Here is a 26184-nt window from a genome sequence, read left to right on the forward strand (position 1 = left end):
TCTTAATACCCAATTTAGTACCTGGCATAAGGAGGCAATTAAAGAGTGCTGAACAATTTTGGCATACATACCATTCTTTCCCTCTATGCCTGTATTTAATTTTTTCCCATCTTCCTAAATTCACAAAATTTCCATATAAGATTTTTTAGTGTTTTGGTTGTCTTGTGTATTTTGTTTATTAATTTTTGCTGTGGTCTCCAAGATAACAGAAAGCACATGCCTCACTTTCTACAGACATTATTGTTTACAATGTGTCTCATATTCTACACTTTATACCCATTACCATGTTAAATTCTCATAACAACTGGTATTATACCCACATTTTACAAACAAGGGACCGAAATCTTAAATAGGTTATAGGATATGCCCCCAAATCACACGGCTAAGAAGTGGTGGACCCAGGACTTAGACCAGAAGCGTTCTGACTTCTCCTGTGTAACACTGCCACCCTGGGTTCTATCTAATTACATACTAACAAAGAAAACATTAGCCTAGGTATAAGCAAAAATTAATTCAATGAGCTTAAGGATAATCTTTTCATCATTATGTTTGTCACCTTAACCAGCCTGACCAGAAACAAAGAGTGTACAAACCAAGACAATCTACCATAAGCAATTTACTGGGGAAATCACAAAGAACAGTTTATCTTAACTTCCATGAGATGTAAAATATCAAGCCTGCTGATTCTGCCAATCTAGCAAGCATTTGACAATTTTACATGCTGTAAATAGAAGAATAAAATTTCTGAGATGTGTCTCAGCGCTTCTTAGAAAGGATGCAGCCTGGTATGTGTAGAGAGTAGAAATATAGGAAGAAAGCCAGAATGAAAACTAAACTTCAAGAAAGAGAAACAAAATGTCAAGAGGCTGAACAATGGAAGAATGTTTCAAAGTGAGAAAAGAGCAACAAGAACTCCTCATGAGACAGACACAAGGATGAATTCTCATCTCTTGAAGAAAAAAACACCATCTCCTATTTCAAAGAAAAAATATGGATAATTCATAGACATCAGTAAATAAAACGAATCTTCTTAATCTTGGCATGACTATTACAGAGAAAAATTACAATTTTTGGTATCTGAAATATGACAGAGTTTTACAAGATTAAAACACATTCATTACTAAGCAGTTTTGTTTATTAAATGAGAATGAATTACATATAACACAGCAGAGGAAGTGCAAACTATGGAGCTTGATGGTCGGCCTTTAAATCTTCACTTTGAAATATGTCTTCAGCCACTTAAAAATTACATGGCCATGGCCAAATCACTTAACCTTTTGAACCTTGTAATACTACCTACCCCACATGATTGTCGGAGGATTAGACTGACTATACAGTATGTAAAGTATATTAAACCCAGTCAGGGCAAGGTCTCCTCAGTGGTAAATGGTGCCTTGTGACCACTCAATACACAGTAAGGCATTTGCTAAGTAAACAATAGCAATTATTATCAATTACATGTTGGAAAACCTGGATCACATCATCAGCACTTTTTAAAACCTATAAAGCGTCTAGGGGAGGGGCAACATGGGAATAGCAAAAAGGATATACTTTGGAATCTGGCCAACCTATTTTAAATTCTGGCTCCACCACTTCATAGTTGGACTTGACCAAGCTATTTAACCTACCATTTAAGTTTCTCAACCACAAAAAGAAAACAATACACCCTAGCCAGTTTGACTCAGTGGATAAGGCATCAGCCTGTGGACCACAGGGTCCCCAGGTTCCTTTTTGGTCAAGGGCATGTACCTTGGTTGCAGGCTCCTTCCCAGCCTGGGCCCTGGTTGGGGCTTGTGCAGGAGGCAACCAATCGACATGTTTCCCTCACATCGATGTTTCTCTCTGTCTTTCCCTCTCTTTTCCACTCTCCCTAAAAATCAATGAAAATATCCTCAGGTGAAGATTAACAATAAAAAAAAAGAAAAAAGAAGAAAACTATACCTATACTTCATACTTGGAGTAGTTGAGAAGATTAAATAAAAAAACTTTTGGATGAACAAAACTGTAGGTTATACTGTGTCTTTGGTTATATGCTTAATTCCCCCAATATTAACCAATATGCCAACTGAGGGGACAAATTCAGTAAACAGAAAAACTTGTCCGTATTTATATAGACATCTTTAGTGCTGTTTTGTTTTTAGAACTTTTTTTTATTGGATTAAGAATGTATTTCCTATTTGCCCTGGCTGAGTAGCTCAGTTGGTTAGAGCATCATCCTGATATGCTAAGGTTGCATGCTTGATCCCTACTCAGGGCACATACAAAAATTAACCAATGGGCCCGACTAGCTTGGCTCAGTGGTTGAGCGTCAACCTATGAACCAGGAGGTCACAGTTCAATTCCCAGTCAGGACACATGCCCGGGTTGCGGGCTCAGTCCCTAGTGTGAGGCATGCAGGAGGCAGCCAATCAATGATTTCTCTCTCATCATTGATGTTTCTCTCTCTCTCTCTCTCTCTCCCCCACTCCCTTCCTTTCTTTAATCAATAAAAATAAAATAAAAAAGAATTAACCAATGAATGCATAAATAAGTGAAACAACAAATTGATGTTTTTTTTTTCTCTCTCTCTCAAATCAATAAAAAATATAAATTAAACAAAAGAAAAGAAATATAAGTGGACAAAACTCATCATTAAAATTCAAAGAATGTGCTTGAACTTAAACACCTATCAGGTTAAAATAGACTGCTATAGGGAGTAGGAGTGGCTGGGGAGAGGTCAATGGGGGAAAAAGGAGACTTACGCAATACTTTAATAAAGAGTAAAAAAAAATAGATTGCTATAGATACAGATTAGTATATATGAACCTCATGGTAACCACAAACCAAAAAAAAAAAAACACAAACAAAAAACACAAGAAATACACAACAATGAAAAGCAAAAGACCCAAACAAAACACTAGAGAAAACCAGCAAACAAAAAGGAAAGAGATTAAGACAAGTAACAAAGAATAACAACAACAAACAAATAACAACAACAACAACAAATGGCAATAAGTACATGCCTATCAAGAATTACTTTAAATGTAAATGGCCTAAATGTTCCAATCAAAAGACTTAGGGTAGCTGAATGAATAAAAAACAAGAGCCATCTATGTTCTGCTTATGCAAGACTCACTTTAGATAAAAAGTCACACAGACTGAAACTGAAGGGATGTAAAAAGATATTACATGCAAATAGAAAAGAAAAGAAAGCTGGGGTAGCAATACTTATATGCGACAAAACAGACTTTAAAATAAGGACTATAAAAGGAGACATGCCGAAACTGGTTTGGCTCAGTGGATAGAGCGTCGGCCTTCGGACTGAAAGGTCCCAGGTTCGATTCTGGTCAGGGGCATGTACCTTGGTTGCGGGCACATCCCCAGTGGGGGGGGTGGGGGGGTGCAGGAGGCAGCTGATTGATGTTTCTCTCTCATCCATGTTTCTAACTCTCTATCCCTCTCCCTTCCTCTCTGTAAAAAATCAATAAAATATATTAAAGAAAAAAGGAGACATAATAATAAATGGGTCAATGCAAGAAGATACAGCAATTGTAAATATCTATTCACCTAACATAGGAGCATCTAAATACATAAAGCAGCCCTAGCCGGTTTGGTTCAGTGGATAGAGCAATGGCCTGCAGACTGAAAGGTCCCAGGTTCGATTTCAGTCAAGAGCACATGCCCAGGTTGTGGGCTCGATCCCCAGTAGTGGGTGTGCAGGAGGCAGCCAATCAATGAGTCTCTCTCATCATTGATACCTCTCTCTCTCTCTCCCTCTCCCTTCCTCTCTGAAATCAATATATTAAAAAATATATATATAAAGCAAATATTAATGGGCATAGAAGGAGAAATTAACAGCAATACAATATTAGTAGACTTTATACTCCTCTAACATCATTGGGCAAATCAGAGATAGATTAATATAACAACATTAAATGTCATATCAGATCAACTTAATAGACAATCCTATAACATTTCATGCAAAACCCAGAGTACACATTTTTTTCAAGTGCACATGGAATATTCTCCAAGACTGATCAGGCCTAATATGATCACATATTAGGCCACAAACAAATGTCAATTAATTCAATAACATTGAAAATAGAAAATTTTTTTCTGACCACAAAGATATGAAACTAGAAATCAACTACAAAAAGAAAACTGGAAAAAACACAAACACATGTAGACTAAACAACATGCTATTAACTATTAATAACCAATGGATTAAAGTGGAAATTCAAAAATATCCTATCTAATAAAAGACTAATATGCAAATTGACCATCACTCCAAAACACAAGATGGCCGCCCCCCTGTGGTCAAAGATGGCTGTCCCCATGTGGACACAAAATGGCCTCCACAAGATGGCCAGCAGGGGAGGGCAGTTAGGGATGATCAGGCCTGCAGGGGAGGGCAGTTAGGGGTGACCAGGCCTGCAGGGAAGGGCAGTTGGGAGGGACAAGGCCAGCAGGGGAGGGCAGTTGGGGGTGACAGGCTGGCAGGGGAGGACAGTTAGGGATAATCTGGCCGGCAGGGGAGGGCAGTTAGGGGCCACCAGGCCTGCAGGGGAGGGCAGTTAGGGGTGACCAGGCCAGCAGGGGAGGGTAGTTAAGAGCGACCAGCTGGCAAGGGAGGGCAGTTAGGGGTGATCAGTCCGGCAGGGGAGGGCAGTTAGGGACAATCGGGCTGGTAGGGAAGCAGTTAGGCATCGATCAGGCTGGCAGGGGAGTGGCTAGGGGGTGATCAGGCTGGCAGGCAGAAGTGGTTAGGGGCAATCAGGCAGGCAAGCAGGCGAGCAGTTGGGAGCCAGCAGTCCTGGATTGTGAGAGGGATGTCTGACTGCCTGTTTAGGCCCGATCCTGGTGGGGTCCCAGATTGGAAAGGGTGCAGGCTGCGCTGAGGGATACCCCCCATGCACGAATTTCATGCACCCAGCCTCTAGTTTTGAGATAAATAAAAATGAAAACAAAACTCCCTAAAATTTATGGGATGCAGCAAAAGCAGTTCTAATATGGAAAATTAATAGCTATAATACATATCTCAAGAAAGAAAAATCCCAAATAAACAACTTAACTTTATACCAAAACTAGAAATAGAACAAAACCCAAAATATGTAGAAGAAAGGAAATAATGATCACAGCAGAAATGTAAGATTTAGAGACTAAAAATACACAATAGAAAAGATCAATGAAACTAAGTGCTGGTTCTTTGAAAGGATAAACAAAATCCACAAACTTTTAGCCAGATTGATTCATCAAGGAAAATAGAGAGCCCAAATAAATAAAAGCAGAAATGCAAGAGAAGAGGTTACAATCAACACCTCAAAAACACAAAGGATCATTAAAGAATAGTATGAAAAATTATATGCCAATAAATTGGGCAATCTAGAAGAAATGGATAAATTCCTAGAAACATACATCTTTTTAAGACTGAACCAAAAAGAAACAGACTCTGAATAGACTAATTACTAGTGATATTGAAACAGTAATTAAAAAACACCCCAAAAAACAAAAGTTCAGAAACAGCTTCACAGGTGGATTTTACCAAACACTTAAAGAAGAATTAATACCTATCCTTGAAAAAATTTAAGAGAAAGGAACTCATTCTACATGGCCAAGCACTATCTTAATTCCAAAATCAGACAGGCACTACAAAAACAAAAAACTGCAGGCCAATAGCACTGATGAACATAGATATAAAAATTGTCAACAAAATACTAGCAAATGAAATTCAACAATACAGTAAAAATATTACATACTATGACCAAGTGGTTACGAGGAATGCAAGGATGGTTCAATACCCACAAATTAATTAACACGATACACTGAATCAACAAAACCAAGGATAAAAATATGATCATCTCAATAGATGCAGAAAAAGCATATGACAAATTTTTTTTCATCTGACAAAATTTAACATCTATTTGTTTCTATTGAAACAAATAATGAAAAAAATTTCAGTAAAGTATAGAGCGAACTTAGCACAACATAATAAAAGCTACATATGACAAATTCATAGCTACAACTTACTCAATGGTGAAAAGCTGGAAGCTTTTCCTGTAAAATCAGGAACAAGACAAGAATGCCCACTCTCACCACTATTATTCAATATAATATTGGAAGTCCTAGCTACAGCAATCAGACAAGAAAAATAGAAGGCATCCAAATTGTAAAGAAGGAAGTAAAACTGTTACTATATGCAGATAACATAATAACAAAAGTCTGTCACATTTCTATACACAAATAACGAATGATCAGCAGAAATTAAGAAAACAATCCTATTCACAACTGCATCAAAAATAGTAAAATACTCAGGAATAAATTTAACCAAGGATGTAAAAGACCTGTATACTCAGAAAACTTTTACACACTTAAGAAATTAAAGAGGACACAAATAAATGAAAGGATATACCATGCTAATGAATTGGAAGAACTAATACCATTAAAATGTCCATACTAGTCCACCTGCTGTGGCTCACTGGTCGAGTGGTTGAGTGTCAACCCATGAACCAGGAGGTCATGGTTTGATTTCTGGTCAGGGCACATGCCCAGGTTGCAGGCTCCATCCCTACTAGGGGGTGTGCAGGAGGCAGCCGATCAATGATTCTCTCTTATCATTGATGTTTCTATCTTTCTCTCCCTCTCCCTTCCTCTCTGAAATCAATAAAAAACATGTTTTAACAAATTATAAATATAAACATCACTAATAAAGCTGAATTTACTGAAAAACAAAACAAAAAAACAAAGCTGGAGGTAACACATTCCCAGGTTTCAAACAACATTATAAAGCTACAATAACCAAACAGTATGGTACTACCACAAAAACAGACACAAAGATCAATGAAACAATAGAGAACCCAAAAATAAGTGGTGCTAAGAAAACTGGACAGATGTGTGCAAAACAAATTGGACCACTCCCTCATACCATATACAAAAATAAACTCAAATTGAACTAAACATTTTTTAAAAATACTTTTTTATTGATTTCAGAGAGGAAGAGAGAGGGAGAGAGAGAAAGAAACATCAATGATGAGAGAGAGTAATTGATTGGCTGCCTCCTACATGCCCCCTACTGGGGATCAAGCCCACAACCCAGGCATGTGCCCTTGACCAGAAAAGAACCTGGGACCCTTCAGTCTGCAGGCTGCCACTCTATCCACTGAGCCAAACTGGCTAGGGCATTATTTATTTATTTATTTTCATTTATTTTTCTTTTAGAGAGAGAGAGGGAGGGAGATAGAAACATCAATTTGTTGTTCCACTTACGCATTCATTCTTTTATGTGCCCTGACCAGAGATCAAACCCAAGTAACCTTGGTATATTGGGACAATGTTGTAACCAAATGAACCACCAGGACAGGGACAGGACTAAAGATTTAAATATAAGACCTGAAATCATAAAACTTCTAGAAGAAAAGATAGGCAGTAAATTTTGACATAAGTCATAGTAATATCATTTTGGCTATGTCCTCTCAAGGAAGGGGAACAACAACCATAAAAATAAGCAAATGGGACTGCATCAAACTAAAAAGCTTCTGCTTTTTAGGATACTATCAATAAAACGAAAAGACAACCTATTAAATGGCAGAATATATTTGTGCAAATGATATATCCAATAAGGGGTTAATATCCAAAATATAAAGAACTCATACAACTCAAGATAAAAAAATAAACACTCCGATCAAAAAATGGGAGAGAACATGAATAGGACATTTCTCCAAGGAAGACATACAAATGGCCAACCAACATGTAAAGATGCTCAAAATCACTAATCATCAGGGAAATGCAAAACAAAACCATAATGAGATACCAAATCACACCAGTCAGAATGGCTATTATCAAAAAAGTAAAAAAATAACAAGTGTTGGTGAGGACGCTGAGATAAGGGAATCCTTGGTGCACTGTTGGTAGGACCCCTATGTGTAAAATAGTATGGAAATTATGCAAAAAACTAAAAACAGAAATACCCACATCACCCAGAAATTTCACTTCTGGGTATTTATCTGAAAAAATTCAAAGCACAAATTAAAAAAGATAAATGCATCCTATGTTCACTGCAGCATTATTTACAATAGCCAAGATTCGGAAGCAACCTAGGTGTCCATGGAAAGAATAAAAAAGATGTGATACATATATACAATGAAATATTTAGCAATAAAAAAGAATGAAATCTTGCCATTTGAGACAAAATGGATAAACCTAGAGGTTACTATGCTAAGTGGAATTAAGTCAGACAAAGTCAAATACCATATGACTTCACTTATATGGAGAATATAAAAAAACAAATGAACAAACAAAACAAAAAGAGACTCATAGAAATAAAGATCAAACTGAGGGTTGCCAGAGCCGAGGGAGGTGGGGATAGGTGAAAAAGGTGAAGGTGAATATAGTCATCAATTTTATGATAACTTTGCATAGTGATGGATGATTACTAGACTTAGTTTAGTGTGAAGATATCATAAGGTATATAAATGTCAAATCACTATATTGTAGACCTGAAACTAATATAATTACCAACTATACTTAAATAAAATAAATAAAATCAAATGTTTATGCACATAGTCAAAAAACTAAAAAGAAATTATATGTTGCTTATATGAGTATTGGGATTGTCAGTTATCATTTTTGTCTTAAAAATACATTTATTGTTGTATTTGTGCAACAAGTAAACACACACACACACACACACACACACACACACACACACACACACACACACAAGAGAATTATTCCACTTACTACACGGAGGTCTTCAATACGTTTTTCAAGAAGGACAGGTAAACCCTCTGGGAGTATAGGTACCACCTTGGGCATAACCTGAGAGGCGTAGGTTGGCTGGGTGGTGTTTCCATTCTCTCCTCCTGACTCAGAGAGGGGGCTACCATCGGAAGTAGCATCCAATAATCTGTCAAAGTCAATATCATCTAGTATCTTTAGGGCACTTTCAGCTTCCTGAAACAGTTCATGTTCATTTGTGCTAACAAAAATGGGGAGGTCCGGATCAGCATTGTTCATGTTTAAGTCTGATACATCATTTCCCAATGTTACAGCAGCGGAGGGGGGTTTATTCAAAGAGGCGGTCATTAAGTTCCCTGGGACTTTAGGGTTAGACTCCTTCTCTAATGCATCCTTCTCTTTCTGAAATTTTCGTATCATGGCAGCTAGAGAAAGAGAATCTTTGTAACGTTTCTTCTTTTTTTCAGATTTGTGTGAATTCAGAGCTACAACTCTGTGAAGAAAAAAAGTAATCAGTTAGGGTATGTATGATTTTCAAGATTAAAGCCCCATGTAAATAAGCAGGCACAGATTATCATTTGATAGGCAGGAAGTAAATCTCTTATCTATAATAATAAAAGCACAATATGCTAATTAGACCAGATATCTTTCTGGATGTCCTTCGGGATGACCTTCTGGATGAAGCCGGGGCTGCGAGGGAAGCCCGGGTCCCAGGTGCCGGCTGGCAACTGGGAGAAGGGAGGCCTACTCTTGCACAAATTTCATGCATCAGGCCTCTAGTTAAATTATACTTTTACAATATCATCTTCATCATCATCATCTGGATTGTTGCTTATGAAAGGTAGATAAGTAAGTGAACATTTGAGTGAAGAAAATGAAAGGAATAAAGTCAACAGGAACAAAATAAAGCAGCTCAGGTTTACTAAAGTATACTGAATTTAACTTACTATTCCTTTTGGACTGTTCACATTCTTTAACACATCTATAAAGTAGTTACCTAAAGAATTAACCAAGTAGGGAAATGTACTTCTGCTGAAAATAGAGCTGCTTTACAACCAGAGAAACCCACATAGTACATCTTCAAACTTATATCCCAGGAGGCTGTGCTACAAACTGCCAAAGAAATACACAATCCTGTGTATCAATGTGTGAGCCTTCATCCATCACCATGCTCTCTATCTAGATCCTATTTGATCTGCTACTACCCTCTGGTCATTTTTCACTTTCCATTCCAGGAACAGCAGTAGTGAGGCAATCAGCTAGACAAAAATCTTTTCTAAATTCTATGGTTTATGTTTCTACTAGTGGCCCGGTGCACAAAATTTGTGCACAGGAGGGAGGGTGTCCTTTAGCTGGCCTGCACCCTCTCCAATCTGGGATCCCATGGGGAACATCCCTGGGGATCCAGCCTAAACCAGCAGTCAGACATTCCTCTCGCAATCCGGGACCCCTGGCTCCTAACCACTCACCTGCTTGCCTGCCTGATTGCCCCTAACCACTCTGCCTGCCGGCCTGATCGCCCCCAAATGCCCCACCCCGCCGGCCTGATAGCTGCCAAATGCTCCCCCCAGCCAGCCTGCTCACCCCCAAGTGTACCCCCTGTCGGCCTGCTCACTCCCAACTGCCGCCCCCTGCCGGCCTGCTTGCCCCCAACTGCCACCCCCGCCAGCCTGCTCGCCCCCAACTGCCCCCTCCTGCTGGCCTGCTCACCTCCATCTGCCAACCCTGCCAGCCTCACCCCCATCTGCCAACCCTGCCAGCCTGCTCACCCCCAATTGCCCTCCCAGCTGGCATGGTTGCCCCCAACTGCCTCCCCCCTGCCAGCCTGATCGCCCCTAACAGCCTCTGCCTCAGCCCCACTACCATGGCTTTGTCTGGAAGGTCTCCCGGTCTAATTAGCATATTACTCTTTTATTAGTATAGATAGATGTGTACTTATAGAACCTAAAAGATTATTAGAATCTTGAAGGTAGGCCCATGTTTCATTTACTGTTATATATACCCACAACCAGAACAGTGCCTGGTATACAATAGGTACTTAACAAATATTTACTCAATGAATAGATCATAAATTTGAGAAAATGATCTATATATATGTATAAAAGCCAAGCGACTGGGAACGCTGGAACGACCAGAATGACTGGTGGCTATGATGCGCACTGCGGCTGGCCAACTGGCCTGAATGTGGGGCGGCCCCTCCCCCAGACTGGAGCTGGCTGGCCAACCTCTCGCAGCCCCTCCCCCTGACTGGCCCGGCCCCCGATCTGTCCCCCGATCCCGATGGGTGCGGGGCCACCAGCCAACAACCTGCGAACCCTCCTTCCAGCCGGCCTAGCCCTAATCGGGCCCTCCCACCCCGATAGGGGTGGGGCTGGCCAGACCCCTCCCGTGCACACATTCAAGCACTGGGCCTCTAGTAAATTCAATAAAAAGCATTGTGTATAGTTTTTATTCCCAAAGAAGTTTACTTATTCTATATAATAAAAGGCTAATATTTGGCTAATGATCGATCGCAATGATGCGCACTGACCACCAGGGGGCAGACGCTCAATACAAGAGCTGCCCCCTGGGGGTCAGTGTGCTCCCACAGCGGGAGCTCCACTCAGCTAGAAGCCAGGCTCATGGCTGGCAAGTGCAGCAGCAGTAGCGGGAGCCTCTCCCGCCTCTGTGGCAGTGCTAAGGATGTCCAACTGCTGGCTTAGGCCCACTCCCCTAAGCCGTCAATCAGACATCCCCCAAGGGCTCCCAGACTGCAAGAGGGTGCAGGCCGGGCTGAGGGGACCCCCCCCCCCCCCCCCGCCGAGTGCATGAATTTCATGCACTAGGCCTCTAGTAAATAATAATCACTTAAAACAACCTTTAGTTATATATACAGGGTATCCAAAAAAAAATGTATACACACTGTAACAGCTGATTTCTATTACATTTTGAAAATGAAATGTATTTTAATAAACACTGCCTTTATAATTATTCAAAGTGTGCATATGTTTTTTTGGGACATCCTACTGGGAATTAAGTCCACAACCCAGGCATGTGCCCTGACCACAAACTGAACCTGCAACCTTTCAGTGTAGAGGACAATGCCTAATCAATTGAGTCACAGCAGCCAAGGCTTAACAACTTCTTACTAACTCAAATGTCACTATAATCTCATACTCAGGAGGGTATAAATACCTCCCTACCTCAAATTTTTGGGTATCTATAGCCCAAAATTCAGATGTACCTGCCTTGGTAAGGAGGGGAGAAATATCCAGCCTCTCACAAGTTTCTGCACCTTAGTATTTTTTTTTTAAAATATTTTATTGATTTTAGAGAGGAAGGGAGAGGGAGAGATAGAAACATCAATGATGAGAGAGAATCATTGATTGGCTGCCTCCTGCACGCCCCATACTGGGGATCGAGCCCGAAACCCAGGCATGAGACCTTGGCCAGAATTGAACCTGGGACCCTTCAGTCCGCAGGCCGACGCTCTATCCATTGAGCCAAACCAGCTAGGGCTGTACCTTAGTATTTTAAAAAAGCCATAGAGAGATGGGGCAATTGGTAATTTTATGATTACACTAGAGGCCCGATGCACAAAATTTGTGCAAGAGTAGGCCTTCCTTCCCCCTGCTGCCAGTACCGGCTTCCCTCTGGCACCCAGGACCCAGGCTTCCCTCCAGCTGCCCGCAGGCACCGGGCTTTCCTTCGGCCTTGGGCAGGCACCTGGGATTCCCTCACAGCCCCGGCTTTGTCCAGAAGGTCATCCAGAAGGACGTCCGGCCTAATTAGCATATTAAGCTTTTATTATTATAGATGGTACAAACATTTTTTTCTTATGACTGATGGTTTCTGAGAAATTCTAACTTGGTTTTTAGAGGCAATATTATTAGCAAAATTCACAAGTGTTAAGGATAGGTAAATAAATGACTGTTTTATATTAACACAATATAACTCGTTTACATATAGACTACTGCCAATCCTCAATCTCCAGATAACTAAGTTTAGTTTTAGTACAAAAAGATTAAAATAATTTGTTCAATGTTTATACCATCTTTTCAAACTGGTTCTTATTGGTAAAATGTTGTAATAAGCAAAATACTTAATGAACCAATTTCTAAATCTGATCTATTACACTGTGAGGCTCTAAGGCAGGGGTGAGGAACCTTTTTTCTGCCAAGGGCCATAATATTTACAACATTATTCGTGGGCCATACAAAATTATCAACTTAAAAATTAGCCTGCTATTACATAAAATAAAATTTTCAACCCTTTATACAAACCCCTAAAAAAATTAGCCTACTATATTTGGTCAAACATTTAATTAACTCACCCAGAATGCCTTGGCAGGGCCAGACTAAATGATTTGAGGGCCTTAAAACGGCCCACAGCCCGGATGTTCCCCACCCCTGTTCTAAGATGACAAACCCTTCCACTTACTAATAAATACAATATTATCAAAATGTAAGTTAATAGGTCATTGGTATTCATAAATACTGTATTAAATTAGATCCAGCTGAGCTACATTATTTAATGCTAAATATATTTTTCTAAAAGGAGATCTAGTCACACTGTCACAACAGTTCTCTTATGTTTAATTTCACATACCCCAGTTGTTTGGGTACTTTTTTCCTTGGCTTCTTATCCTTTTCCCCTTCCTCTTTCCGCTTCCGCTTCTTCATCTCAATACCATCTTCTTTTATTTTAGGAATCTGCAAAATGATAAAAGAATGTATCACTTATCTAAGTATCAACGCTTTTCTCTGATGCTAGTAATTCAGCACCAAAGGCAGTGTTTTTTCTCAAATTTCAGTCTGCATTAATTTTTGAAAATGCAGATTTTGCCCGGCTGGCATGGCTCAGTGGTTGAGCATCAACCTGTGAACCAGGAGGCCCTAGTTTGATTCCTGGTCAGGGCACATGCCCGAGTTTCAGCTTGATTCCTAGTAGGGGGTGTGCAGGAGGCAACCCATCAATGAATCTCTCTCATCACTGATGTTTTCTATTTCTCTCTCCCTCTCCCTCTGCTCTGAAATAAAAAAAACATATAAAAAAGAAAATGCAGATTCTTGGGGTCCACAAGCACTCCCACCCCAGTTTAGATTCAGTTATTTGTGATAGGTCCTTATAACCTGTATTTTTAACAAACATTTTGGTGATTTTGGTACATCTTTGCCACACTTCAAAGAACACTTATCTAAGAACACTCTCTCCATTTCCCAAATACAATATCTATCCTATAGAATTTGCTTTTCAAATTGTATCTTAGAAAAAGTAATGGTTATTAATAGTCATTTCTATACCAAGATTTAACATATATCCTGGAAATTTAACCATATCCCAAAAACAGATTATTAGACAACATATGTAGAGATAAATTTTTAAAATATAGTTCTGTGATGTAAATATCACTTCCCCATATTTACATAATTTTACTTTAAAGCATGTAATTAACTATGGATTCATTAAAGAATGGTTAGCAATTTACTTCCCCTTCTAGTCACAGTGTAAAGCACAAGTAAAAGTCAAAAAAGCATATCTTATTAATTGAATGCTATCATTACTGTTGCAATTTCGAATAAACTCACTTTGGATGGTTTGTGCTTTTGGTCATCTGTAATATCTTCTTCTTCAGTATCTGAAGCTTGGCGAAACTGTAGAGTGCCAGTGTTGATATAAAATCCTCCATATTTTGTTGTTAGAGAAGCAGGAACTAATTCATCATACTAGATTAAGAAAAAAAAGTTTCATATATATCCTATTATCTTTAATTCTATAAATATGCCAAATAAATTCAATCACCAGGTCAGCATCTTCCTTAAATCCTAACTGCAAAACTAACAGCAGTGAGCATGTTTCTGGAATAAGTTTGGAAAAAGTTAGTATCTAGAATAAAAATAAACTCTAATCATTCAGCATTTATTAGAAAGGCACTTCTGGAACAATGGAACAAATTCTAAATATATTATCTACTGAGAAAAATTTAACCTTTTGCACTCGGATGTCGAGTGTGACTCGACACGGTTAGCATTAGAATAAAGGAATCGAGAAAAAAGCAAGCGAGTGCAAAGGGTTAAGGATCACTGCTACTATTTTTAGTGACAATGATTCTGATGAGAAATTCAAACAAGTTAAAACAGATGACTAAAAGTCCAGGCAGCCCTAGCTGGTGTGGCTCAGTAGATGGAGCGTCGGCCTGCAGACCAAAGGGTCCCTGGTTCGATTCCGGTCAAGGGCACGTACCTCGGGTGCAGGATCCTCCTTGGCCCAGGCCCTGGTCGGGTCTCTTGCAGGAGGCAACCGATCAATGTGTTTCCCTCACATCGATATTTCTGTCTGTCTGTCCCTCTCTCTTTCCCTCTCTCTAAAAATCAATGGGAAAATATCCTCGAGTGAGGATTTTTAAATAAATAAATTAAGTAATAATAAATGTCCAGACAAATAATAAATTTCATTTCCTACTACATCAGTATATAATTTTATTCATAAGGAGATTATAAAAAATAACAAGGAAAACCACTATAAGTACATAAAATGTTTAAGAAAAGAAAAAAAGTAACGAAGTTATTTCTTTTGTCTTAGCTCTAAGTTTCTAAGTGGAGAAAAAATTTTAAACGTTCAAAAGGAAAACAGCATGTACATGTTTTAAAGGGAAGCAGAAAAGGAACTGCCGTGTTCAGTAAGCACACACTGGGGCCTAATGAGCTAGGCACTGTGCTTGGAGCAAGAGACTCAAATTGCCTAAATCAGACTGAAGGTCTGACTTAGAATATCCTTAAAGCTGATGTCCTCTAAATCTGGATTTTAAAGCTTATCATATCTCACTTGATGAAGATGGACAAAGTGCGACCATTAAATGGTCAATCTTAACCAAATGAAGGCATTTGTATCGGGAGAGAAAAAAGAAACTACTTATCTAACAGAAACGAGGTATCTGCTACCTGGAGTCTCCAGAACTCTATCTATTTAAGGGTTCTTATTATATAACTAGTCTTTAAGGAAGTCAGATTTTTAAAGAAAGTTCTTTGCCATTCGTAAGAAATCTATTCAACATACTAGTTACTATAAGAATACTAAGGTTAAGTACAAAAGTTCCGATTTTAACATGTGTCCTTTTAAATTATATGGAAAATGGAAAAGAAAAAAAATCTGGTTTAATCATCTAGAATCAAAAAAAGAAATGAAGTGAGAAAAGAAAAAGAAAAAAAATCCATGAAGTCCTTTCTTGTTGCTCCACTCCATGGGCCACATAAAGATCTACAGGTAAGACTTTCAGAAGGGGTCCAGTACTATCTACAAGTAAATGAGTGATGGAAGGAGTAAAGGATTAAAAGTGAAAAGACTTTTATTTCGTAATTACTTTGAAAATGTGTAATTTAGATAAGATAAATACACCTGTCCTTCTGCTTACATATACTTGCACACTGTTTTATAATGTACAATTCTTTTTCTTATACATTGTTTCACTTGGTCTTTCTGACACCCTTGTGAGGTAAGGAAGGCAAATATTTTTCCATTTGAAAACCAGATTCAGAGCAGTCAAGAACCTTGCCAGAGTAATTTTATTAGCTTTATTGGCAGAGTTACTGGCTGACTCCCCACCCATCCACTACCCCAAGCAGCTTCTCACCCGGGAAACTCCCTCATCACGAGGTGTCCGAGCAGGTGGATATGCTTAACGTGTGTCTTCGCAGTATTCTCTGAGCTTTCCCTACCAGAGCACTCTTCAGGAGAGCAAATTCTCTATGCAAATGCCATTTATTCTTTCAGGTACAATGTGTTAAGATCCAATGGAGCACTGCACTTGAGAATCAGAAGGCTTGGATTCAAATCCTTTGCCAATGATTAGTTACTGTGACCCAGAGCAAATCACTTAACATCAATATTTTGGAATTGTAACACAAGAGGAAAGTTCTAGTGAAATTAAAAAGACAACCTAAATAAAAGTGTTACTCGTGTCTGGTATTATTATTTATTAATAATGAAAAAATTTTTCTTTCAGTCTTTTAAAAATTTGGAAGCATTTAAGTGTGAGACTAAAAATATCTTCAATGTCATTTATTTTCATATATTTATAGCAATAAGCACATGATTCTGAAAATTAATTATAACAGATTATTTTCACTCTCTATTAAATAATATAAGAACAGTAAAAGCTTACTGGCAACATAATCAATGGTAAGAACAGTGAATCATTTAGTTGGATCACACTGTTTTATGTTTGAATTATCTCATAGAAAGAACCAAATAATCTGTTAAAGACAACAATATGTAATTATTTATCTGTCATTAAACAACCTGAACTTTGAGTTTGACTCCCTGTTACAAAACAGTGACGTACCTTATCCTATAATGTAAGTAATTATATGTTTTATATAATTTATACCTACAAAATTTATCCTTATTTATTAAAGCTGTAGCTTTCAAATTTTCTCTACCACAACCAGGTGAAAAATACATTACACATCAACATCAAAATCCAGTGCACATGAACACACACATGCACAGAAACAAAATCACAGAGCCTATCAGTGGTTTACTATGACAGCTCCTATTATTTTCTATCTCATTTTCTTTAAAAATGCTGGTCACTCTCTAAATTGATATATAATCCAATTATGGACTGCAAAAGTCAGTTTGCAAAAACACTTTATTTGAAAATTCTGAATACTAAAGAAGAAAATATTGAAAATGCTATTTATGAAAGGCGAAACTATGGAGACAGTAAAAAGATTAGTGGTTGCCAGGGCATAGGGAGGCACAAATAGGCAGGGCAGAGATTTTTTAGGGCAGTGAAACTATTCTGTATGGTACTATAATGGTCATTATACATTTGTCAAAACCCTCAGAATGTACAACACCAAGAGTGAACCCTAAAGTAAACTATGGACTTTGGGTGATGATGTGTCAATGTAGGTTCCTTATAACTAATGTACCACTCTGGTGGGGGAATGCTGATAATGGGGGAGGCTGTATATGTGTGAGGACAGGGAATACATGGAAATCTCATGACCTTCGGCTCAATTTTGCTGTGAACCTGAAATTGCTCTTAAATTAAGTTTATTAATTTTAAAAAATGCTTTTTATATAAGCCGCAGTACATGAGATGTCCATTTATATATGACTAAGTTCCTTTTTGGGTTATTTTAAATTCAAAGTCTATTTTACATATAATGTTGGCTTTAATGCTTTTTACATGCTTTATGTTTTTCAGCATGTCATTATCTTATTGGAGTCTCAGAGTAATTCTGCAGGACAAGCCAATCATAGCAAAGTGGATGATGCTGAAAGACCTGCTCTGGGTCTATGGCAAATTAGAAACAGTCAGGTCTAGAATCTAGGACTTTTGACTTGAGTTCCAAATCAAGTCAAGACTCTTGACAATATGCTATGGCCTAACCTACTCATTGACAACCTCTATTCTAAAGGGTACAGTCAGTATTTTACTTCTACAAGCCAGGATGCCTGGTAGGGTTAACCAGTTTATGTCAGAACACCAAAGTAACTTAGAAGGATGACAGGGTCTCCAGTATGTCTCATGCTCGAAGCCGGTCCTATCACTCTCCTACTACATCATATGCCTTGTCATTATCTATGCAACCAAGCACTGTCATAACAGAAAAAAGACATATTTATTTGTGGGTAGTATAATAATCACTTCAGTGTCACTTTCTATATATCCTACATAATCACTGCGCACTGAAAAGAATATCCTAACAACAATATTAAAGACTACACTAGTACTCTGAGAAGAATGTAAGAACATATACCTTACCTACCCAAAACATGACATACCCTCCCTCAGTTGCTATGGGATCACTGGACTGCCATAGGCTTTAAATGCTCTCTTAAATCCCCTTCCTTTTATAAGAGAAAGAGGATTCCAGGGGAAAAGGCTTAGGGCTTGATCAAAACATGCTGGTAAAAGGCTGGCATTAAATTACCGCCATTGTAGTAAGTCTTGGCAGCAATAAAAAAATCAAAATCAAGTAAATTTTAAAGATGTCTCCAGATTAACTTTAACCCAGTAGCTCCAATTCTCAAGATCACATGATTCTTATATGGAAGTCATTTGAAAACACACCTGGCCCAAGTTTGGGAATATCAATAAAAATTCAAGATGTAAATACTCTTTGATCAATAAATTCCACTGCTAGAAATTTATCCTACACATATATTTGCACTCTATAATTATCTTACACACATATTTACTCAAGTACACAAAGTGTACACAGACGCTCAATTATTTGTAGGTACATAAAACTAGAAACAATTTAAATGTATATTAAAAGGGGATTAGTTTGTAAAAACATTCACTGAACTATTTTACTTACTTTATCTTACCCTTGACTTCTATTCCCAACAAATAATTACTGCTATATTAAAGATGCATTACTCACAGCCTCTGAGTTATCAATAAATGGATCTGTCTCATCATAGCCAAAGCCTATATCAATTAAATCTTGTAGCCGATCCTTCCGGTGTTTACGGGGTTTCCCACCCTGCAAAGAACAAACATGTTAGAATGACTCAGTACTCATGCTATTTCCATAAAGTTGAAAAATACATGTTGGAAGTATCCCAAATAATTTCTGTAGGCAATCTCCCCTCCAGGAAGTTGAATTTAAGTCCTCTGATGTCTTGAATGTAAGTTGTGCTTAGGGACTTGCTCTCAAGGAGCAGAGTATGAAAAAGAGCAGCCAAAGTAACCTTACAGTAAATAACCCGGCCACCATTACCTCAGCCAGGTGATCAAGGTCAACATCAACAATGATAAGTCATGTTGATAGTATATACCCTTGACATCATGTGATAAAAATGGCACTTTACCTTTGTGCTCTTTCTCTCAAAAGCCTATAATCCCAGTTATAAACAATGAGAAAAGCATCATGACAAACTAAACCATGAGAAAAACATCAAATAAACTAATTTGAGAAATATTCTATAAATAACTGACTAGTATTTCTCAAAGTTGTCAAGATTATAAAAAACAAGGAAAGTCCTATCTGGTTTGGCTCAATGGATAGAGCATTGGCCTGCGGACTGAAGGGTCCCAGGTTCAATTCCCAGTCAGGGCACATACCCGGGTTGCAGGTGATTCCCAGGATGGGGCATGCAGGAGGCAGCCGATCAACGATTCTCTCTCATCATTGATGTTTCTATCTCTCTCTCCCTCTCCCTTCCTCTCTGAAATCAATAATAAAAAACCCCACAAGGGAAATATGAAAAACTGTCATAGTCTAGATGAGCCTCAAGAGACATAATGACAAAGTGTGCTGCTGTACTCTGGATGGTATCCGAAAAAACTAAAAAGAACATTAGTGGGGAACTAGTAAAATCTGAAAAAGTGTGCAATTTAATTAGTAGCAGCGTACCAATGTTGGTTTGTTAAGGTAACAAATGTGCTATATAGCTGTAAGATGTTCTAAGGAAGAGTGGGTGAGGACTACATAGGAATCCTTTATATTAGCTTTGCAACTTTCCAATAAACCAAACTATTCTTATTTTTAAAACTGCCATAGAATTATACACATAGACATACAAGAAAATAAAAAAATGAGTGCATGCAAAAACTGGTGAAATTTGAATAAGGTCTGTATTACAGTTAATTGTATTGTGCCAGTGTCAATTTCCTAGTTTTGATAACTCTACTTACATAAAAGATATTACTACTGGGAGAAAATGGATAATGGGTATAAGGGACCTCTCTGCACTATTATCTGCAGCTTCTTGTGAGTTGATTATAATTCTTTCCAGATAAAAAATTTTTAAAAAGTGAAACAACAACCCGGCTGGTGTTGCTCGGTGGTTGAGCATCAACCCGTGAACCTACAACTATCATTCTATTCATTCTATTTCCCTGCCTTAAAACTTTATTATTCGCTAAAATTAAAAGGGCTGGTAATACCAAGTGTTAACAAGAGGAAGAATTAAAACACTCCTACACAGCTGGTGCAAAATGATACAGCCACTTTGAGTCTGTTTCTGTTTTGTTAGTTCCTTTATTCTGTTCTTTAGACTCCACATATAAGTGAAATCATATGGTATTTGTCTTCTTTTGTCTGACTCATTTCACTTAGCTTAATACCCTCTAGGTCCATCCATAGTAAGATTCCAATCTTTTTTATAGTCAAGTAATACGTATTCCATTATATATATGTACCCAGAGCAGCACTAATCATAGCATCCAAAAACTGAAGACAACCCAATGCCCATCACCCAGTGAATGGATCTGGATTACTATGCAACCAAAGAGAAAGGAACTACTAACACATGCAACACACGGATGAATTTCAGAAGTATGATGCTAAGTGAAAGAAGCATAAGATCCGAAGATTCCATTTACAGGAAACTCTAGAAAAGGCAAAAAAAAAATAATAAAAAATCCAAAAACCTAGTGACAGGAGGTAGATCAGAGGTTGCCAGAGGTCAGGTCAGGGCTGGAGGGAGAGGATTATCTGTAGAGAAATAAAAGGGAACTTTCTGGGGTGAAGAAATTGTTCTATATCATGATTGTGGCAGTAGAGTATGTGTGCATTTGCCAAAACTCATCAAACTGCACATTTAAAATTGATAAATTGTATCTATTTTAATTATATTTCAATAATGCTGATTTTTAAACGCCTTGTGATTATTTCTACTTCAACTCTCTCCCTCTACAAAGCTTTATTCATATGATTATTCTTTCCATTCTGCCATAGCTATAATGTTGGCTATTATTTTTCACTTAAATTTAATGGATGCCTTAATTAGCCTCTCGTCCCTTATCCTCAATTTATCCTACATAACATCTTTTAATTAATATTTCTAAAATAGAATTTCATATCTTTCTCCTGCTCAAAATGCTTTAGAAGCAATCTACCTATTATAGGATAAATCTAAAACCCTTACTATGGCATTAACAAAATGTTTTCTATATGTTGACTCAAAACTAACTTTCCAACTTTTTCTTAAAATTTTCCATCTTAAACACTTTGATCCATTCAGTCTATCCACTCACCCCAAACACATTGCTTATCTTTCCTCATTCTTTCCCCTTATTTGCAATAATCTCTTAATCCTCTTTAAATTCTCCCACCTTCACAGCTCAACCCAAGTTTTAAATCTTTTCTCCTTGGCGCTTTCAACGTAAAAATCACAATGATCTTTTTTTGCTGTCCTAACATATTTTTTTTTGTTTAGGCACTAGCTGCCTATGAGACTGACCTAGGGAAAACTAAAAAAAATAACAATAAAAACCAAATAGCTTCTGTTGTAATAGGCAGAATTAGCCATATGCATAAGTATAAATAACTTATGGATAATTGGAAATTTAGGAACATTTAAGTCTAGTCAAGGAAACCAGCAGTTACCACAGGAAACATTAGTTGTTTTTAATAGTTCTGAGGCCATAATAATCTAATATATGCAGAAAATGGTTAAATAAGTAAAGATGAGTATAATCAATGATAGTAAACAAAATATCTAAAGCTTTACTTAATTATAATTGTATTAATCTCAAAAAGGATCATACAGCCCTAGCTGGTTTGGCTCAATGAATAGAGCATCGGCCTGTGGACTAAAGGGTCCCAGGTTCGATTCCGGCCAAGGGCACATGCCTGGGTTGCGGGCTTGGTCCCCAGTAGGGGGCGTGCAGGAGGCAGCCAATCAATGATTCTCTCTCATCATTGATGTTTCTATCTCTCTCCCTCTCCTTTCCTCTCTAAAATCAGTAAAATATATTAAAAAAAAAAGATCATACAAACTTAAGATCTTTACTAAGTATTACTAGTATATCAATTATAGTACCATAACAATGATAAAGGTATAAATTGTACATACTATGACACATCCATTCAATGTTAATAATCATTTTAAAACATGGTTGCCCTGAAAAAAAAATATAGCTGGTTTGGCTCAGTGGATAGTGTGTCAGCCTGCAGACTGAAGGGTCCCGGATTCAATTCCGGTCAAGGGCACATGCCTGGTTGCGGGCTCAACCCCCAGTAGGGGACGTGCAGGAAGCAGCCAATCAATGATTCTTTCTCCTCATTGATGTTTCTACCTCTCTCCCCCTGTCCCTTCCTATCTGAAATCAATAAAAATATATTTTAAAAAGCAAACAAAAAACATGGTTGCCCTGGCCAGTGCTGATACATGGTTAGAGCATCAGTCCACACAGAAGGGTTGTAGGTTTGATTCCTCGTCAAGGGCACTTACCTGGGTTGCAGAAGCAACTAATTGATGTGTTTCTCTCACATCAATATTTCTTTCTCCTCCCCCTCCCCCCATCCTTTTCACTCTCTAAAAATCAATGGAAGATTAAAAATGGCAGGGGAGTAAATGGATGCTATACAGACACGCTTCCAGGAGCAAACTGCAATTACAACTAAAATAAAGACTTCCTGAATAATCAAATGAAGACTCATTTGAGAGAACCCTGATAACAGAGGACCGAAAGTGGAGACCACAATAGAGAATGGTAGGAGGAGCAGAGGTGCAAAAGGGCTGGCCAGGCTTCCACATACAGCAACTGAGGTTCCGGAGAGATATCTCAGGTATGGGGGGTTGCCACTGAGAACTCTGGGGTCTAATCCCCAAGCTGGGTCCCCCAGCAGAGAACAACAGAACTGAGAAGGGCACCCACATAACATCTGGCTGTGAAAAGCAGTGGGGTTGCTTCCTGCAGAGACGGCTGGAAATGCAGGCATCCTCTTAAAGGGCCAATGCACAAAATTCCGTGTGCAGCCACTCACCTTGTGCTCCGACAGAGGGAGGGCAGAGTGGACTGGAGCTGTGTGAGCAGAAGCCAGGATCGGGGCTCTGGGGTAAGAGCTCACAAGGCAGACACCCCGGTTTCCTGTGAGGAGGTCATCTTTCTCACAGACATTTGCTATACAGGGTGGATCCAGAGACATGGAAGTATGGAACAGAGTGTGGAACCTCAGAGGGAAGGCAGGAGGGTGGGTGGGTGGGAGGTAATCAAAGACCTTGTATGCATATATGCATAAGTCATGAACACAGACAATAGGGTGGTGAAGGCCTGGGGCGAGGGGTGGGGACGAGCTGGAGGGGGGCTAAGGGGGAAAAAGGGGACATATGTAATACTTTCAACAATAAAGATCTAAAATAATAATCCTATATAATAAAAGCTAAATATGCTAAGTGTCCGACCATTTGACCAGTCGCTATGATGCACACTGACCACCAGGGGCAGACGCTTTGACCAGCAGGTTAGTTTGCTGCTGGGGTCTGGCTGATTGGGACTGGGTGAGACGGTCTGGACATGCCCTGGAGCCCTCCCGCGGTCCTTCCCCGGCCCCGATTGTGCAATGGTGGGGTCCCTTGGCCTGGCCTGCGCCCTCTCGCAATCCAGGACCCCTTGGGGGATGTTGGCGAGCTAGTTTCAGCCCGATCCCCGCAGGTCAGGCTGAGGGACCACTGGTGCACGAATCTCTGCACTGGGCCTCTAGTATATATATAAAATGCTCAAAGAATCATAACAAACAGATAACTGTGGTTATTAGCAATGAAAAAGGATATAATTGGAGACAGTGGTGAAGAAAAACTTTGGCTTAATATATAATACTTAAATTTGTTTTTAATAACAGGAACGTATTCATGTGTTACTCAGGTGATTTAAAAGAAATTTTTAGGTGCAAGAGAGCATATATGTAAGCACACATGTATTTCAAAGAACTCGGAAAGGATAATCATCAAGCCATTAAGAGTGGTTATGCCTAGCAATGGATTTATACATTACTAGGGGATTTTTACTTTCTTCTGTTTATTTGTATTTATACATTCTTTACAATGAACAAAATATTTGAGATATATAAATGTTTACATAAACATAGGTCTCTGGAAAAACCTCAAACAGCAATTATCTCTGAGGAGGACACCAGTTGGCTGGGGTAGAGAGATTTACTTTTCATATTATCTTTTGACGTTTTATTAACCCTTTGCACTCACTTGCTTTTTTCTCGATTCCTTTATTCTAATGCTAACCGTGTTGAGTCACACTCGACATCCGAGTGCAAAAGGTTAAGTACATATATTATCCATTCAAGAAATTTTATTTTCTTAGGTCTGGTCCATCACATGTTCAACAGCATTCAGTTTTTGACTGCAATCCCACTGGGCAAAGAGCTTTGGATAACCTATAGTTGACACACCCATGCCTTAATAGCTCTTCCTTAAATCCCTCTCCAAAAGCCAAGGTTACAGTCTTTTCTCTACCTATTAATGGCTTTCAGGCATATCCAGTTACCTCCTTCAACATAGAGGCCACCAGTTTTCTGACCTCAGTTTACTTTTCTTCAGCTTCTGTCCTTCCCTGGAAAAACTTCTCCCCCTGCCTGTCTCCTGCCTTCCCCCTCCCCTTTTATATTCTCCAACTTCAGTTCTCTAGTTCCCCAATTATGCCAAAAGTCAGTGACATGCAAATGGTATAAACTGGAACCAAACTTCTGACAGTTGCAAAAAAGGCACAAACCAGTTAACTCATAAATATTAATTAATATTACAGCTCTAGCCAGTTTGGCTCAGTGGATAGAGCGTCAGCCTGTGGACTGAAGGGTCCCGGGTTTGATTACGGTCAAGGGCACATGCCAAGGTTGCAGGCTCAATCCCCAGTAGGGGGTGTGCAGGAGGCAGCCAATCAATGATATTCTCATCATTGATGTTTCTCTCTCTCTCCCCCTTCCTCTCTGAAATCACTAAAAATATATTTTTTAAAAATATTAACATTACACTAAAGTAACTCAAAATTGATTGGCAAAGGATTATTTTATAGTGTCTTCCCTACCACTTATTTTGAAGTGCTTTTTCAGCAGCCTTATCAAGAATATTCCGCCGAAACCAGTTTGGCTCAGTGGATAGAGCATCAACCTGCGGACTCAAGGGTCCCAGGTTCGATTCTGGTCAAGGGCATGTACCTTGGTTGCGGGCACATCCCCAGTAGGGGGTGTGCAAGAGGCAGCTGATCGATGTTTCTCTCTCATCGATGTTTCTAACTCTCTATCCCTCTCTCTTCCTCTCTGTAAAAAATCAATAAAATATATTTAAAAAAAAAAAAAAAAAAAAGAATATTCCTTGCAGCAGAATCAAAGTCTTACTTGATAAATTCTCTGGATCTCTGTGGTGAATGTTAACAGTTTACATAATAAATACATCTTACAAAAATACAAAATGTACAAGAGGCCCAGTGCACGAAATTCGTGCAGAGGTATGGTCCCTAGGCCTGGCCGGAGATCAGGGCCGATCAGGTTCCCAGCCTCCCCGTCTTCTCCTTCCCTCACTCCCTCAGCGCCCCACCACTGCCACTGGGCGCCACCATGTTCCATGCCGCCCCCTTGGTGGTCAGTGCATGTCATAGAGAGTGATCGAACTCCCGTTCTCCCAGTCAAACTCCTGATGGGACACTGCATATTAGCCTTTTATATATACAGATTTTCCAAATTAAAAAAAAAACAACCCTTGAATTTTTGCTACATCTAAAATGAAGGAACCCTT

The 26184-nt window shown here is 38.8% G+C and overlaps 1 protein-coding gene across 1 annotated transcript in view; it reads right to left on the reverse strand.

Moving 5' to 3' along the window:
- Positions 1-26184, reverse strand: part of UBN2 (ubinuclein 2) — a 79131-nt gene that overhangs the window by 34384 nt on the left and 18563 nt on the right. Inside the window, exons 3-6 of the mRNA XM_028159016.2 lie at positions 19092-19193; positions 14280-14417; positions 13300-13403; positions 8716-9205 (exon numbers count right to left, since the gene is read on the reverse strand). Coding sequence (XP_028014817.2) covers positions 8716-9205; positions 13300-13403; positions 14280-14417; positions 19092-19193 — 834 coding nt within the window. The remainder of the gene's footprint in view (positions 1-8715; positions 9206-13299; positions 13404-14279; positions 14418-19091; positions 19194-26184) is intronic.

This window comes from Eptesicus fuscus, chromosome 14 (genome assembly GCF_027574615.1).
Source record: "Eptesicus fuscus isolate TK198812 chromosome 14, DD_ASM_mEF_20220401, whole genome shotgun sequence".
In the NCBI taxonomy this organism is placed as follows: Eukaryota; Metazoa; Chordata; class Mammalia; order Chiroptera; family Vespertilionidae; genus Eptesicus; species Eptesicus fuscus.